The sequence below is a fragment of the Lemur catta genome, chromosome 24 (assembly GCF_020740605.2).
Source record: "Lemur catta isolate mLemCat1 chromosome 24, mLemCat1.pri, whole genome shotgun sequence".
In the NCBI taxonomy this organism is placed as follows: Eukaryota; Metazoa; Chordata; class Mammalia; order Primates; family Lemuridae; genus Lemur; species Lemur catta.
Window position 1 is genome coordinate 5,085,475 of NC_059151.1, and position 14,802 is coordinate 5,100,276.

The 14,802-nt window shown below is 44.0% G+C and overlaps 3 protein-coding genes across 5 annotated transcripts in view; 1 reads left to right on the forward strand and 2 right to left on the reverse strand.

Moving 5' to 3' along the window:
* HERC5 (HECT and RLD domain containing E3 ubiquitin protein ligase 5) overlaps positions 1 to 6,319 on the forward strand; it is a 31,929-nt gene extending 25,610 nt beyond the window's left edge. For all 3 annotated transcript variants that reach the window (XM_045536811.1, XM_045536810.1, XM_045536812.1), the window contains 5 exons: positions 1,386 to 1,452; positions 2,386 to 2,456; positions 4,515 to 4,698; positions 4,783 to 4,885; positions 6,025 to 6,319. In XM_045536811.1, coding sequence (XP_045392767.1) covers positions 1,386 to 1,452; positions 2,386 to 2,456; positions 4,515 to 4,698; positions 4,783 to 4,885; positions 6,025 to 6,230 — 631 coding nt within the window. In that variant the 3' untranslated portion in view covers positions 6,231 to 6,319. The remainder of the gene's footprint in view (positions 1 to 1,385; positions 1,453 to 2,385; positions 2,457 to 4,514; positions 4,699 to 4,782; positions 4,886 to 6,024) is intronic.
* A 4,978-nt stretch (positions 6,320 to 11,297) lies between these two features.
* Positions 11,298 to 12,024, reverse strand: PIGY (phosphatidylinositol glycan anchor biosynthesis class Y). The gene has a single exon (XM_045536815.1). It carries the CDS (start codon positions 12,022 to 12,024, stop codon positions 11,809 to 11,811), a length of 216 nt encoding a protein of 71 aa, XP_045392771.1. The 3' UTR covers positions 11,298 to 11,808.
* On the reverse strand, positions 11,298 to 13,952 carry PYURF (PIGY upstream open reading frame). The gene is made up of 2 exons (XM_045536814.1): positions 13,671 to 13,952; positions 11,298 to 12,263 (listed from the first exon to the last, which is right to left on the reverse strand). The coding sequence occupies exons 1-2, from the start codon at positions 13,871 to 13,873 to the stop codon at positions 12,122 to 12,124; spliced, it is 345 nt and encodes a 114-aa protein (XP_045392770.1). The 5' UTR covers positions 13,874 to 13,952; the 3' UTR covers positions 11,298 to 12,121.
* Positions 13,953 to 14,802: the final 850 nt, after the last annotated feature.

Genomic DNA, 14,802 nt, shown 5'->3' on the forward strand with positions numbered 1-14,802 from the left:
TGGGGAACTTGGTGTACCAGCTATCAAGAACTATGAGAAAGCTATATTAATTAGAACAGTCTGGTATTGGTGCAGGGTTTCCAGTGCAGCACCCAGCTCCAGTGTGTGAGAGCACTGGGTGGACCGTGCCTAGCACAGCTTTGGAGGCTCAGTGCCAGCCCCAGTTTGTCCTGAAGATGAGACATTGAGTCAAACATTTTTCTCAGGCTTTAAGATCTAATATCACTTGCCCTGTTGGGTTTTGGACTTTCATGGAACCTATTGCCCCTTTCGTCTTTCCTATTTCTCACTTTTAGAATGGGAGTGTCTATCCTGTGCCTGTCCTACCATTGTATTTTAGAAGCACATAACTTGTTTGATTTCATAGGTTTACAACTAGAGAGCAATTTGCTTCCCTTACCCTCAAAAACACCACAATGACTAAAACATGGTCTATTATATCACTATACAGTAATTAAAAAAAAAATCCAGTGGAAAAAGAACTCAACTTAGATTCCACCTTACCCTAGAGGCCTTTTGCAACGACACGTATCCCTTTGGAAAGAGTTAACTAAGCTCTTTCAAGCTCTACCTGCACCGTTTCCATAGTTCTCTGGCTGCGAATACCTCGCTGTGCTGTAGGTGAGACTTTCATCGGCATATATCACACACTAGTTTATTGGTAGTAATGTCTTAGCCTCAACTTTACATCCCCTTTGCCTGCCACATTAGGGGCTGCTCAAGTGTTTGTTGAATAAATAAATGAGTGAATGAGCGAACAATACATGTCACTTTAAAAATACGTATAAGGTACCATAGGATGACAGAATGGAAACATCAGAAACTTGGCTCCTGTCTGTTTTGATATAACCTCCATCCTCCATTCTCCGAGGTACCTTGAAACAATGAAGGTATCAAAGTCAGGTCTTTCTTAAGCTTGATAGTATCAGGCCAAGAGGTAAAGAGAAGATCCTTTGACCTACATACTCCTCAGATTTCCTAAGTGATAACTGACATTTAACAGGAAACCTATTATTTGTTCTGTAAGTGAGTTCAAAAGCTTAAATAAAGGTAACACCAGTTTGAATGTGTTTCAGTATCAGTAAACATGTCATCGGTCCTTTTCTAAATAGAAACCTATGATCAGTGGGTAAAGGAAACTACAGTCAAAGGAACAGAACTGCACAGCGGGCAGGGAGCCTGCAGGGTTATAGACAAACTCCTGCACCTCACCTTGTGGCTGAGGTCTGGCTCTGTTCAGTCCTCAGGACACACGGAAATGGGTGCTGTGAACCGTACCTGACCCCCTACCTTCCGAATAGCTATGCACTTGACCTTTGTTTTAGATGGTGTGTCTAGTGATCTTGATTATTGCTCTTTTAAAAACAAAATTATTTGTTCTTTAGGAGTCTGCAAACGCTTCTGGATGATGAAGGTGATGACTTCAGAGAAGTATTTTACATCCATTTTAATGTGAGTAACAATAAAACTAGGTAACAGATCAGCTTTAATCTGATTAACCCTTTACCTACTTAAACATGTCACCTTTTACTTAGGAAAAAAAAAAAAAAACTTCTGAATTAAACTAGTGAAAAAGGGTTTGTCCCCTCATGATGAGCCGGGTGCATCAGTTAGGGTTGTTACAACCAGCGCTAAAACTTAGTGGCTTAACACAACAAACATGAGTCAGTGGGTTTCTGCACTGGGCTGACTTGGCTGGGCTGGGTGGTCTACAGGGGCATCACTCACGTACCTGGTCATTGGAAAGCTGCTTGGTTTATACGGTGTCAGCCAAAACAGCTTGTCTCTTCCCCATGATCTCTGATCCTCCAATAGGCTAGCGGAGGCTTCTGAAGTAAGACTGTAGTCTTCATTCTTCACATGGTGGTCTTAGGGTTGCAAAGAGTAGGAAGAGATAACAGGCCCCCCATACAAGCTTCTGCTCCCGTCAGATCCCATTGGCCAAAGCACCTCACATGGCCATGCCCAGGTTCTAGGGCTAAAGAGACAGACTCCTCTCTTGCTGTGGAGGTGTTGCAAAGTCACATGGCAAAGGGCTGGGGAAACCAGGATGGGAGGAATTTATGGCCATTTTTTGCAAATTCACCACACTGGGTTTACACTGAATAAAATGAATACTGAGAATATGGCCATTTTCCAATTAATTTATTTAATATGACCAGTGAAGATGATTCAAGTTTTAAAAAATATTCATTTTTCATTCTGCATGAAAGGATGGCAATTTTTTGTTTGTACATTTCTTGCTAGTTTGTATGACAAAAATGTACATTTTTACAGATTCCTTAGGAACAGAAGTATGCTCCAAAGTACTTTTGTTGATGATAGATTGTTCAGAATTATGTTGGAGAAATCATCTGAGTTTATTTGTGTCATTTGTGGTTACAGGTGCATTGGGACAGAAATGACGTAGACTTAATTCCTAATGGAAGTTGCATAATTGTCGACCAGACTAACAAGTGGGTATAAAGAAATGAAATATCTGCTTTGTATATACACTATATTTATTTTACTGGGATCTAAGAATTCCTTTTAGTTCATATAATTTTTCATTCTCATTAATCACTTTCCAGTAAGGCAGAGAAGCTGGTGTGTGTCGTGTGTATGTGTAACATCGTGGAGTTTTACTGTGGTAAGGCAGCGGTCCCCAGCCTTTTTGGCACCAGGGACCGGTTTCATGGAAGAAAATTTTTCCATGGACTGGGTTGCAGGGTGGGGGAATGGCGAGCAGTGGGGGGCGGCTGTGAGCACAGAGGAAGCTTCACCTGCTGCTCACCGCCTGCTGTGCAGCCTGGTTGCTGACAGGCCACAGACCTGTGCCAGTCCTGGCCCTACAGTGGTAAGAAATGGAAACGGCTTCACAGAGCGGCCTTCCTTTTTCCTGCTGTCTAAAATTGTACCAACAACCTCCATCCCTCCTTATCCACTTACTCTGCTTTACTTTTTCTTCTCGTATCACCCATCTCCTACCTTTAGGATTTATTTGCTTATTTATTTCCCGGTGTTTCCACCACTATCCTGAAAGCCGCATGATGGCAGGGACTTGGTCTGTATTCTTCACCACTGTATATCCAGTGCCTGGAGCAGGCTGCAGGGGGGCCGGGTACATAGCAGGCACATAGTGTTTTCTGAGGAGGTAACTAGATTCTTGTCTTCTCAATATCCTACAGGATGTCATGTAAAGCCGTAGAGTTTGGGATTATAGAATGTTCCCTTGACAGTTGGTCAAAGTAGCAGAGAGATCTCTAGTGAGCATTCTGGCCTATGCCAAATCTTTTTCTATGGTTTTTTTTTTTTTTGAGAACTCTGTTGCCCAGGGTAGAGTGCTGTGGCATCAGCCTAGCTCACAGCAACCTCAAACTCCTGGGCTTAAGAAATCCTCCTGCCTCAGCCTCCAAAGTAACTGATACTACAGGCATGTGCCACCACAGCACGCTAATTTTTCTATTTTTTGTAGAGACAGGGGTCTCATCTCTTGCTCAGGCTGGTCTCAAATTCCTTAGCTCAAGCAATCCTCCTGTCTTGGCCTCCGAGAGTGCTAGGATTACAAGCGTGAGCCACTGTGCCCCGCCTGGCACTCTTTTTTGCTCTTAATCGCACAAGGGAAGTTTTCAGTATGTCATCGTTAAATATGATGTTTGCTGTAGGTTTTAATTCTTATTAGGTTAAAGATCTCCCCTTCTATTCCTAGTTTATTAAGAATTTTCATTATAAATGAATATTGAATTATTATCAGATGCTTTTTGTGCATCTATTGAAATGATCATATGGGTTTGTTTTGTTATGGGGAGAATTATATTGTTTGGTTTTCCAGTGTTAAACCAATCTTGTGTTCATGGTATAAGCCCAGCTTGTTGGTCATCTGTTATGCTTTTTATATATTGCTGTTTGCTAATATTTTGTTTATGATTACTGTATCTATATTTGTAAAAGATATTGGTTAGTAATTTTCCTTTTTTATAATGTTAATACTGAGGTTACATTATGGAGGTTTGCTGGCCCCATAAACTAGTAAGAAATGTTTCTCTTTTTCTGCTCTCTGCAAGAGTCTATGTAAGATTGGTGTTGCTTCTTTCTAAAATATTGAAAAAATTCCCATCAAAGTCATTTAATTATGAGATTTTAAATTATAGATTAAATTTCTCACATTTACTATTTAAGTCCTATTAAAGAAGAAAGTTTACTCTTTCTTGTGTGGCTAGCTGTGGTTTTCTGGGAATTTATTTCATCTAAATTTTCGTATTATATAAAGTTGTAACATTCTGTTATTAGCTGCTTAAAGTCTATATTAATATATCTATATCTGTGGTTCTTGATCAGGGGTGATTTTGCCCCCCAGGGGACATTTGGTGAATTGTTATGAAGCTTGAATTAGATCATCTGTAATTAGTGACAAGAACAGTCATGGCACGTGGTGGGCGCTCTAACTGTTAGGTGTTCCAGCTTTTGTTTTTATCCCCCAACCCTTTCGTTCAGGGTATTGCAGTAAGCGGAAATAATTTTTTATTTTATTAAAGGAGAGACTATGTTTCTAAGTGCGTTGATTACATCTTCAACATCTCTGTGAAAGTACTTTTTGAAGAATTTGAGAGAGGATTTTATAAAGTATGTGACAAGGACATTATTGGATTTTTCCATCCTGAGCAACTGAAGGATGTGGTTGTTGGACATACAGATTATGACTGGGAAACATTTGAAAAGGTACGTTGTCGTCATAAAGGCTAAGCTGATTAAATTCAATTTTCCTGCCTATTTCCTGAATAATTTTTTCTGCCTTTTCTCTAGAATGCAGAGTATGAACAAGACTACGACAGTTCACATCCCACCATAGTGATGTTTTGGAAGGCTTTACACAAATTGACTCTGGAGGAAAAGAAAAAATTCCTAGGTAAGAAATCAAGGAATAGATATCAGGGAATAGTAATCTTATGTTTTTTTAATGGGACAACAATTTCATTAGTGATAGGTACCATTTGCAACAAATCATAGTGTCAGAGCCATTCCTAGTCCAATTGGATGTCCTCTATGGCCCAACATCAAAAACCAAATGTTAATATAGGTGATATTTTACCCTGTGATTTCATCCCTTCTCATTGCTTTTAAAATTTTCTTCTTTTCTTTAAGCTAAATATTGAGTCTTCTTTCTCTAGTCCCTGTCATCGTTCCTTTGGCCAGCCCTTGTGGGATTAACCAAGATATGTTATTCAGCTAATTTTTACTACTGTTCTATGATTATTATTAATATGAGATTTGCTATTACTGTACACAAGCTATTTTATTTGTGTCTCTAAGTCTGTTTTACCTCACATTCTAGATTTTCATTTCAGTTTTATGCTTACCTGATGATTTTCCTGAGACTGGCTTAATAACTTTCTCTTTCATATTCTTGTTCTGTTTCCTTATTTTTGAGAAAAATTTATCTTCTTATTCTTATTTTTATGGATAACATGTATGTTAGAAGATATTCAGACTTCTATGGAAGCCCAACCTCCCTTTCCGATCTTAACTCTTAGAGGAAATCTTTGTTGCAGCCAAACGAGTACATTGTGTGAACACTCCTGAGCTCACCTTGCACCTTTCCACCTCCAGGCTTTCCCTGAGGGACCTTCCCCTCGACCTCACCCACCTCCTTCCTGCCTCGCTAAACCTTTCCCTCCTTGAAGGTGGTAGTTCTGAACTCCTGGAAGTCTCCCAGTCATCCCAGCCTGGCTGTCCCTCCCTGCTCCGAAGCAGCATTTACAGTCAGGATGCACTTAACCCTGTGATACCTGCACTGGCTGCTTACACATTTTCTCTTGCTGTTTGTCGCTTTCTTCACAAGACTCTGGTATTCCCAATCAGACTTTAAGCTGCTTGAGGGCAGTAACTGTGTGTCAGACTTTGTCCTAATACAGTCCCCAGTGCACTTTCTAATGTAGGACTCTGTGCCAGCGCCCACGATGAAGTTTTTTGAATGAACAGATTTTCTCTCTGTAAAGAGATGTGGGTCTCTGTGTGAAACTGATCACCCTGTTTTCTTCTTTTTAGTGTTTCTTACAGGAAGTGACAGAATACAAATAAAAGGTTTAAAGAACATGAAGATAACTTTTCGCTGTCCTGAGAATTTGACCGAAAAAGATCCCATGAGAACATACACATGTACTAGTGTTCTCTGCCTCCCTAAATACTCTACAATGGAAAGAGTGGAAGAGGCGCTCCAAGTAGCCATCAACAACAACAGAGGATTTGGCTGACCTCACAGCATATTATTTGCCTCCTTTTGGAAATACCATTAAAAACACATTTAATAACTCAAAAATTAACATAAAAGTCTCATTCACTATTCACTGTGTTTATCTGCTCTTTTGGAATTGCTGCCATTGCATGTAAGATGTATGAGCTGTGATACAGATTAGGCTGTGTCTCTAATACAAATATTAGATATTTGCATGAATTAGCCTGAAAGGAGGCTCTCTAGCTTAGCAATATTTTTTAAAAGACTGCAGTTGTCTACCTAGTATCTGTTCTTTTTAAATTACGCAGTGTAAGGTATTCTGTTATAGCAGCACAAAGTGGACTAAGACAGACTCGTAGCGTATCCATAGTAGGAAGAACTCTCAAAACTCGGTAGTAAGTAAACACGACAGGGTGCAGTGGTGCACTCCTACAACCCCAACACTTTGGGAGGCTTAGGCAGGGGGACCCCTTGAGCCCAGGGGTTTGAGGTTGCTGTGAGCTATGATGACACCACGGTACTCTAGCCTGGGCAACAGAAGTCATACCCTGTCTCAAAAAAAAAAAAAAAAGTCAACAGCACAGTTTTTCTTGGCTTCTTTTCCATTGCCTTTGCGCCCTTCCCCTATGCTCCCCTGACTCATCTAGTCCGTGGCTTCAATTACCGCATCCCTGCCAGCGATACCCGGAGCCGGATGCCTCTGACCTACAGCGATTCGTGTGTTCCGGAGCCACAGCCACTTTCCTCTGTGGTCGTTGTCTGCCTGCGTGCCCCATGGCCCTTTCACTGCAACACGTTCGAGAAGAAAATTGTCCCTTTTCATTCCCACGATGTTTTCCTGTACTCCACAGCTGGGAGTGGAACCAGCAGTATCTTCAGACGGAAACCTGCAAAATCCTCCTCCATTCCTCCCTCTTCTTTACCCTCCACAGTCAAGTCCAGTCCTAATAATTCCAGTTTTTGTATCTCTCTAACCCTACTGCCAGTGCCCTAAGTCCAAGCTCTCGGCATCTCCTGTCCCACCACTTCTGTAGCCTCTACGTTGGTCTCCTTGTGCCTAGACCAACATTGTCCAGTAGAACTTTCTGTGAGGTGGGAAATCTATGCCTGCCCTGTTCAGGAAGGTGGACCACTGCAGTAGAGAAGGTTTAGTCTTTGAAGAATTTTGAAGAGAGAAAACCTTCATTGGCAACAGTGGAACAACAATCTAGAGCTGTGCTGTCCTATATTGGCTCTTTAATTAAATTTAAACTTGTCACATTAGCCACATTGTAAGTGCTCAATATTTATTTGTGACAAGTGGCTACTGTAGTGGACGGCGTAAATACGAACACTCGCTACAGCAGGGGTCTATAGCAGACAAACCAATGGAATTTTGCATGTGCTTTTTTCCCTCTTTCTGGGAAAAAGCCATCGTGTGTATCAGCTGCCCAAATAAAAATGATTTGAACATCAGGCAATAAAGTCTGATTTCATTAAGACTGTTATTACTGCTCCCAAATATGGCTCCAACCTCATCTCCCACCGTTGTCCTGAACACAGTGTTCATTCTAGTCATATGTAACTAGTCCTGCATCACTTAGTGATGGGAATACATTGAGAAAGGCACCATCTGGCAATTTCATTGTGCGAATGCCATAGAGTATTTGCACAAACCTAAGTGGCATGGCCTACTGCACACCTAGGCTATAGCGTATAGCCTTTTTTTTTTTTTTGAGACAGAGTCTCACTCTGTTGCCCAGGCTAGAGTGAGTGCCGTGGCGTCAGCCTCGCTCACAGCAACCTCAAACTCCTGGGCTCAAGCGATCCTCCTGCCTCAGCCTCCCGAGTAGCTGGGACTACAGGCATGTGCCACCATGCCTGGCTAATTTTTTTCTATTTTTAGTTGTTTGGCTAATTTCTTTCTATTTTTAGTAGAGACGGGGGTCTCGCTCTTGCTCAGGCTGGTCTCGAACTCCTGACCTCGAGTGATCCTCCCGCCTTGGCCTCCCAGAGTGCTAGGATTACAGGCGTGAGCCACCGCGCCCGGCCATGTATAGCCTATTGCTCCTGGGCTGCAAACCTGTGCAGCGTGTTACTGTACTGAATACTGCAGGGAACTGTAACACAGTGGTAACTATGTGTGTACATAAACCTAGACAAGGTATAGTAAAAATACAGTATAAAAGATAAAAAAACAGTACCCCTGCATAGGGCACTTGCCATGAACAGAGCTTGCAGGACTGGAAGTTGCTCTGGGTGAGTGACGGAGTGGTGAGCGAATGTGAAGGCCTAGGACATAGGACATCACTGTGCACTACTGTAGGCCACTAAACTTACTTTTAAAATAAAGTAATTGCTTTGTGGCATCACAACAGCTACAATGCTACTAGATGATAGGGATTTTCAGCTCCATTATGATCTTACGGGACCACCTTCACGGAAACGTTAAGCAGCCCGGGGCTGCACTGCATCTTCGTTTCCTCAGTGGGCCACAGTGTCTTAGTCTCTCTTCTGTGTTTTCACGGTGTTTTTTCTTCTGCCTGGAACCCTGTTCCCGTCGCACCCCCCTCCCTCCCGCTTCCTCCCCTCCTCTCTGTAATTCTGCCTCCTCCGCCGTCTGGGTTATTCCCACGCATTCTTCAGGATTCACGTCACCTGTCATGGCCTTCTAGTAGATGCTCAAGAAATGATCGTGGGACAGATACAGCCACTTAGAATTTCTCAGGTGCATCCTCTTTGGTTCCTTCTGAGGGCTCGGCTGCCAGTGGTCACTTGAGTTAGCCAACAGTGCCATCTAGTGGCACATGCAGAGGACAACAATCACCTCCAAATGGAGCATTTCACTAAGAGGGACAAAACTTGGAAAAGGGGGACAGGCTCTTCTCCTCACCACCGCACATAATAGTGAGAATGTACTGTAGCTCTTGGCTATGCTGGATGATTTTGTATTTTCTACCTCCGCTTAAAACTCACCTGGTCTGGAAGCAGGTGTCATCATTTCCATCTTACAGATGCAGAGTCCGAGGTTCAGAGGGGACCTCCTTAAATTAAGCCCCTTCTTGCAAAATTGGAAACAGATGAGGAAGAATAGGTCACAGCTGGCCCTGTGGGTGGTAAGTTCTCAATTAGAGCTGGTGGGAGGGATCTCATTAATGGGGTGATTAAAGGCGATCCCCACCACCGGTGATGCAGTTGAGAACACTTAGGGAGAGAATCTTGTTGAGTCTCTAAGGCGGCGAGAGGTCCGCTGGTGTGAAGTCTGCTAACTATCGAGGAGGAGCAACGAAGAGTTCTATTAATGAAGGAATCGGACAGCGTTTCTCATGGTAAGTTTACAGCACGGCACATGGGGGTGGGGGGACCAACATCATGGTGTGTGGCATGAGGCACGGATGAAGGAGAGTCCCCGCAGATAGGAAGCCAGGGTGATTTGCTTGTGAGGAACATGGCAGGGAACACTAGAAGCCTGTTGAAGAATTCCCAATAAAGGATGTCCCATCTGAGAGGGTCATTAGAAGTAGCACAATGTGGAAGACAGAATTTTTTTTTTTTTTTTTTTTGAGACAGAGTCTCACTTTGTTGCCCGGGCTAGAGTGAGTGCCGTGGCGTCAGCCTAGCTCACAGCAACCTCAGACTCCTGGGCTTAAGCGATCCTCCTGCCTCAGCCTCCCGAGTAGCTGGGACTACAGGCATGAGCCACCATGCCCGGCTAATTTTTTTTTTTTTTGTATATATATTTTTAGTTGGCCAGATAATTTCTTTCTATTTTTAGTAGAGACGGAGTCTCACTCTTGCTCAGGCTGGTCTCGAACTCCTGACCTCGAGCGATCCACCCGCCTCGGCCTCCCAGAGCTAGGATTACAGGCGTGAGCCACCGCGCCCGGCCTGGAAGACAGAATTTAGAAGGTTTAAGACCTGCATTCCACTTTGGGCCATGCCTCTAGGCAGCATTTGACGCCCAGCAAGTGACCTGGAACCCCGGAGCCTCGGGCTGGACACAGCTAAAACTGCTTGTGTTGTTGTTGTTTTTAATTGGCAACACCCTTACTGAGATAATTCACATAGCATTTACTTCAGGCATGTAAAACTCAATAGTTCTTTTAGTATATTCACAGAATGGTACAACCAACACCACAGTAAATTTTAGAACATTTTTATGGCCCTAAAGAGAAACTCTATACCCTTCAGCCAAACTCTGCAATCTCCCTCTCATCTCCAGCCCTATGCAACCACTAATGTACTGTTTCTGTAGATTTGTCTATTATAGACATTTCATGTAAATAAATTCAAACAATATGTGATTTTTTTTGTCACTGGCTTTTCACTAAGTATGTTTTCCATGTTCATCCATGTTCTAGCATGTATCATCAGTACTTCATTCTTTTTTATTGCCAAATATTTTATCATTATATTCATATCACATTTTACCTACCCATTCATCAGTTGATGGACATTTTGGTTGGTTGTACTTTTTGGCTATCATGAATGATGCCGCTATGAACATTTGTGCACAGGTTTCTTTGAGGACATAGTTTTCATTTCTCTTGAGTATATACCTAGTAGAGGAATTGCTGGGTCACGTGGTAATTCTGTTTAACCTTTTAAGGGACTGCCAACTGTTCCCCAAAGAAGCTATAGCATTTTACATTCTGACCAGCAGTGTATGAGGCCTGAGAGGTCTTTTAAAACTGCAGGTCTGCTCATAGAAGTGTCACGTGATCTAGAAACATTACTTTTATATAGCTCTATTCCTTCTTCCCTCTTTCTGTGCTATTATTGTTAGGAATATTGCACCTATTTGTTACAAACCCACTGATACTTTACATAATTTGATGTCTCCTAAACTGAGAAAGGAGAGCAAGTATGTATCCTGGGAAATGATTCCATTTTGGGAATTCAGTGCCTTTCTAAACATAGCCTATATTTTTAATCTAGAACATTTTTACATTTTCTCTTAGTACTACGCTCTTGTGACCCCTGCCCCCCCCAAAATGACTTCTGCAAACTGGTTTGTTTTTTATGGGAAGATGTCAACATCTTACTTCATTATTAACGTAAGCATTTGATGCCAAAGAAACGAAGGTAATTTCACAAACTGAGAATGTTTGTGTAAGTACATGAAATTTCCATTTTATTGTATGGTTTTATAATCACACTAGTGCAAATGCATTTCTCTACAACCATTTGAACGTAGCTCCTTTGGAATTATTTCAGTCATCTGTAATGTGTGACTTCATCAAATACCTTGAAGCTATACAAGCCAACAAAATTCCAAATGACCAACTTTTAGATCAAAGGGTGAGAAACAGTCATCAGATGATGACTGAGTGGGGGGTGTTAATCTCCAACAAGACACTTTGTCAAAACGTTTCTTCTGACACAGCAGTTGTAAGTCAGAACCTTCAAAAAACAAGGGCAGAACAAGAGTGTGATGACAGAAGCTTGTGCCGCGTGAGCCTCCCAGAGTGCTAAGCCTGACACAAGCCAGGCGAAGCATCTTTCCTGCAGACTAAATGGGTCTCCAGTATTTCCACCTTGCTGAGCTTCCAGAGATAGATGCCCAAGACATATCATGAATATATGTATATATATATGCCATCTTGGCTCTGGTTGCATTAATTATGCCTGAAGAGTTTAATACCCATCCAAGTCCAAAGGTGGAAGAACACATACACTGGTATGGTCACCGGCAAGAGCAGACTGTAAAAACAAAGGCTGGCTGTGCTAGTGCAGCCCTGGGGGAAGTTTTCTTCCACAGAGGCTGAGTAAAACAGTCCTGCTAAAGAGACCAGTGGAATAAGAACAGTCAACGTAGGGAGAGAGAGATACATTCTTCTTCTCCAGTTATTACCCGCCACCCTGCTTTAAAAGGTATATGGTAGTAAGAAAATTTAGTTGTTGTTGTGCTTTTTTTTTTTAAATTAGGATCTATTGCTGCTCCATTTCTTCTTGCTTCTTACTCTGACGTGTCATCCTAGCTGCCTGTGGTATCATATTAGGAATCCCATCAATGATTGGATAGGCTATTCCCAGCTCTTCATTAATCAATTCATTTGTTGATGCTTCATATCTGAGGAGGAAAAAAAAGAACAAGATGAACTGTGGAAAACCAGATGTTTGGAAGACCTTAATTTTTGATATATAACACCATCTATCAAATTCTTGACATAGAGTTAATCCCAGAATAGTCTTAATTCTAAAAGCATCAATAGCTAATGCAACCATTTCCCTTAGAATCTATAATTATTCCCATTTTAGTTAGTTTCTCTGATTCTCTTTTTCCCCTATTCCCAAGTTATTCCTTAATTTTTTTTTTCATACCAGTCAGAAAAGATCTGGAAAAGTTATTTTATCCAAATATTCCTTCATTATTTTAGTCAACCCCCAAACCATCCTGTTACTTTTATTTACTACTAGGACAAAAACTAGAGGAAAATCAACTTCCTAGTTTTACAATAAATACTGAATAGAGAAACTTAACTGATTCATTAGAAGGAAATCACAGAAAAGGATGAGACAGCAGAAATGAGGAAACTCTGGAAAGCAGCGAGCCTGCCGCGAACTAGTTATATAATTAGCTAAAAGGCAAATCAAATGGTAATTCCACTGTTTAAGAAATTTGAATAGAATGTTCATTATGGGCCAAAAACAGAGAAATATGAAAATAAAAATTGCTAGCCATTACAATCCAAAGATAACGACGGATAATATGTTGGTGCTGTGTTTATGCGATTTGTAATGCCAGTATTCGTGCTGTCCATATTCGGTTGTAGTCGTCTGGAACCGTAGAGCTGTTTTCCCAAGAACTAGGTTAAAGGTTAAAAAAGGCTTTTACAAAAACCTGCCGGCCCGCAACTAACCGCCGCTGGGCAGCAGCGCACGCAGCGTAAACGCTCAGCACCGTCGGTCTCAGCTGCGCAGGGAACTTTCAGGAGGATCTGGAGGCCACTGCAGTATTTTTCATCATCTTAACTTAAGAACCTGAATACTCTGGACTTGTCCTGAATCCCAGTGGTTCAGAAACCCGGCTGTACATTACAATCCTTTAGGGACCTTTTAAGAAAAGACAAATGAGCCGGGCGGAGGCGGGGCAGCGGTGCCCGGAGTCCCGACTGCTCGGGAGGCCGGCGCGGGTAGTTCAAGGTCAGCCCAGGCGACACTGAGAGACCAAAGAAATAACACAAAGGTTCAGCTCTCGGCCCCCAGCGTTCGCATTCAGTCCCCTTCGGGAACTGGCATTTTTAAAAAGGTCCCCCAGTGGTTGCAGTTCGCAGCCTGAAAACGCCTCGATGCACTCGGGCCGGCGACCTCATCTGCGGGTTCCGGGACGCGGCGGCCCCGGGTCCCTCCGGCCCGGCCGGACCAGCGTCCAGAAAATGGCGGCGGGGACAGCCGGTGACCCTGGAGGCCACCACGGCTGCAGAGGCCGCGCGGTCCCCGTGCCCCGCCCCGCCCCGGACGGGAGGCCGCGGGTCACCTGAGCGGCTTCTTGGAGAGCGGGCACACCAGGACCTCCAGCAGCGCCGGGTCGAAGGCGCGGGGCGGCTCCTCCGCCTTGTCGCTCCGCTCTGCCGAAGGCCGCGACCCCGACGCGCGCAGGCCCCTACGGGCGACCGCGGACGTCGGTGCGCGTGTCCCCCGCAGCGCTAAGGCGAGAGTGCCGCACGCTCCGCTCAGCATGGTCCGGCGACCGGCGACCGCGACCGAGCTTCCCGCTCCCGGCGCCCCACGCGCGGCCCGTCCCGCCGGCCAGGCCCCGCCCCCCGGTGCTCTGGGAAACGCTGCCCCCCGAGTAGGCGGGGCCGGCGCTTTGGTTCCGGGCGCGCTCCTGCTCCGACCACGTTTCCGGCGGGCGCGGCTCGGTAGCGAGCGGTGCTCCCCCCGTTGGGGGCCCCCTCGGAAGCCCCAAACCCAACCGGGCACCGTGGGCCTGTCGCGGGGAGGCCAGGCAGCCGGTGGCCGCACCTCAGAGTGGCACAGCGCCAAGCTGGGCCCTGCGTGGTTCTCTCCTAGCGAGGCTGCAAACACGGCCCTCCTGGGTGTGTTAAAAGTGTTAATTGGTTTAATGGGAATCTTTCCCGCAGTTTCTGCAACCTTGTGTGCACGGAAAAAAAAAAGCCAAACTCTGTAAAGTCATTTTAAAGAGATTTACTCTGAGCCCAATTTGAGGATCATGACCCGGAGCCACGGCCAAGAGGCCCTGAGCAAGTGGACTTGGCTGTGGCTGGGTCACAGTTTGGTTTTATGCATTTCAGGGACACAGGGGTTACAGATAAAGTCATAAGTCAATGCCTGGGTGGCATACGTTGGTTTGGCCCGAAAAGGTGGGCCATCTCCAAGCTGGGACTTGCAGGTTATAGGTGGGTTTAAAGATTCTTTGGCTTGTAATTGGTTGACGATATGAAGCTTTGTCTAAAGGCTTGGAATGTTTTAACATAAGGAGCTGTTTATCAGAGATAAGCCACCGGGACGTAGATTTGTTGTGTAAATTGGGGACTTTTAGGTTTGTTTGCATACCCTTAGGCCTGTTAATGGGTTAGGAAAGATGTCCCCAAGAAGGGAGGGAGGCATGGTGAGGCATGTCTGACCTCCCTCCTTCTGGCTGGCAA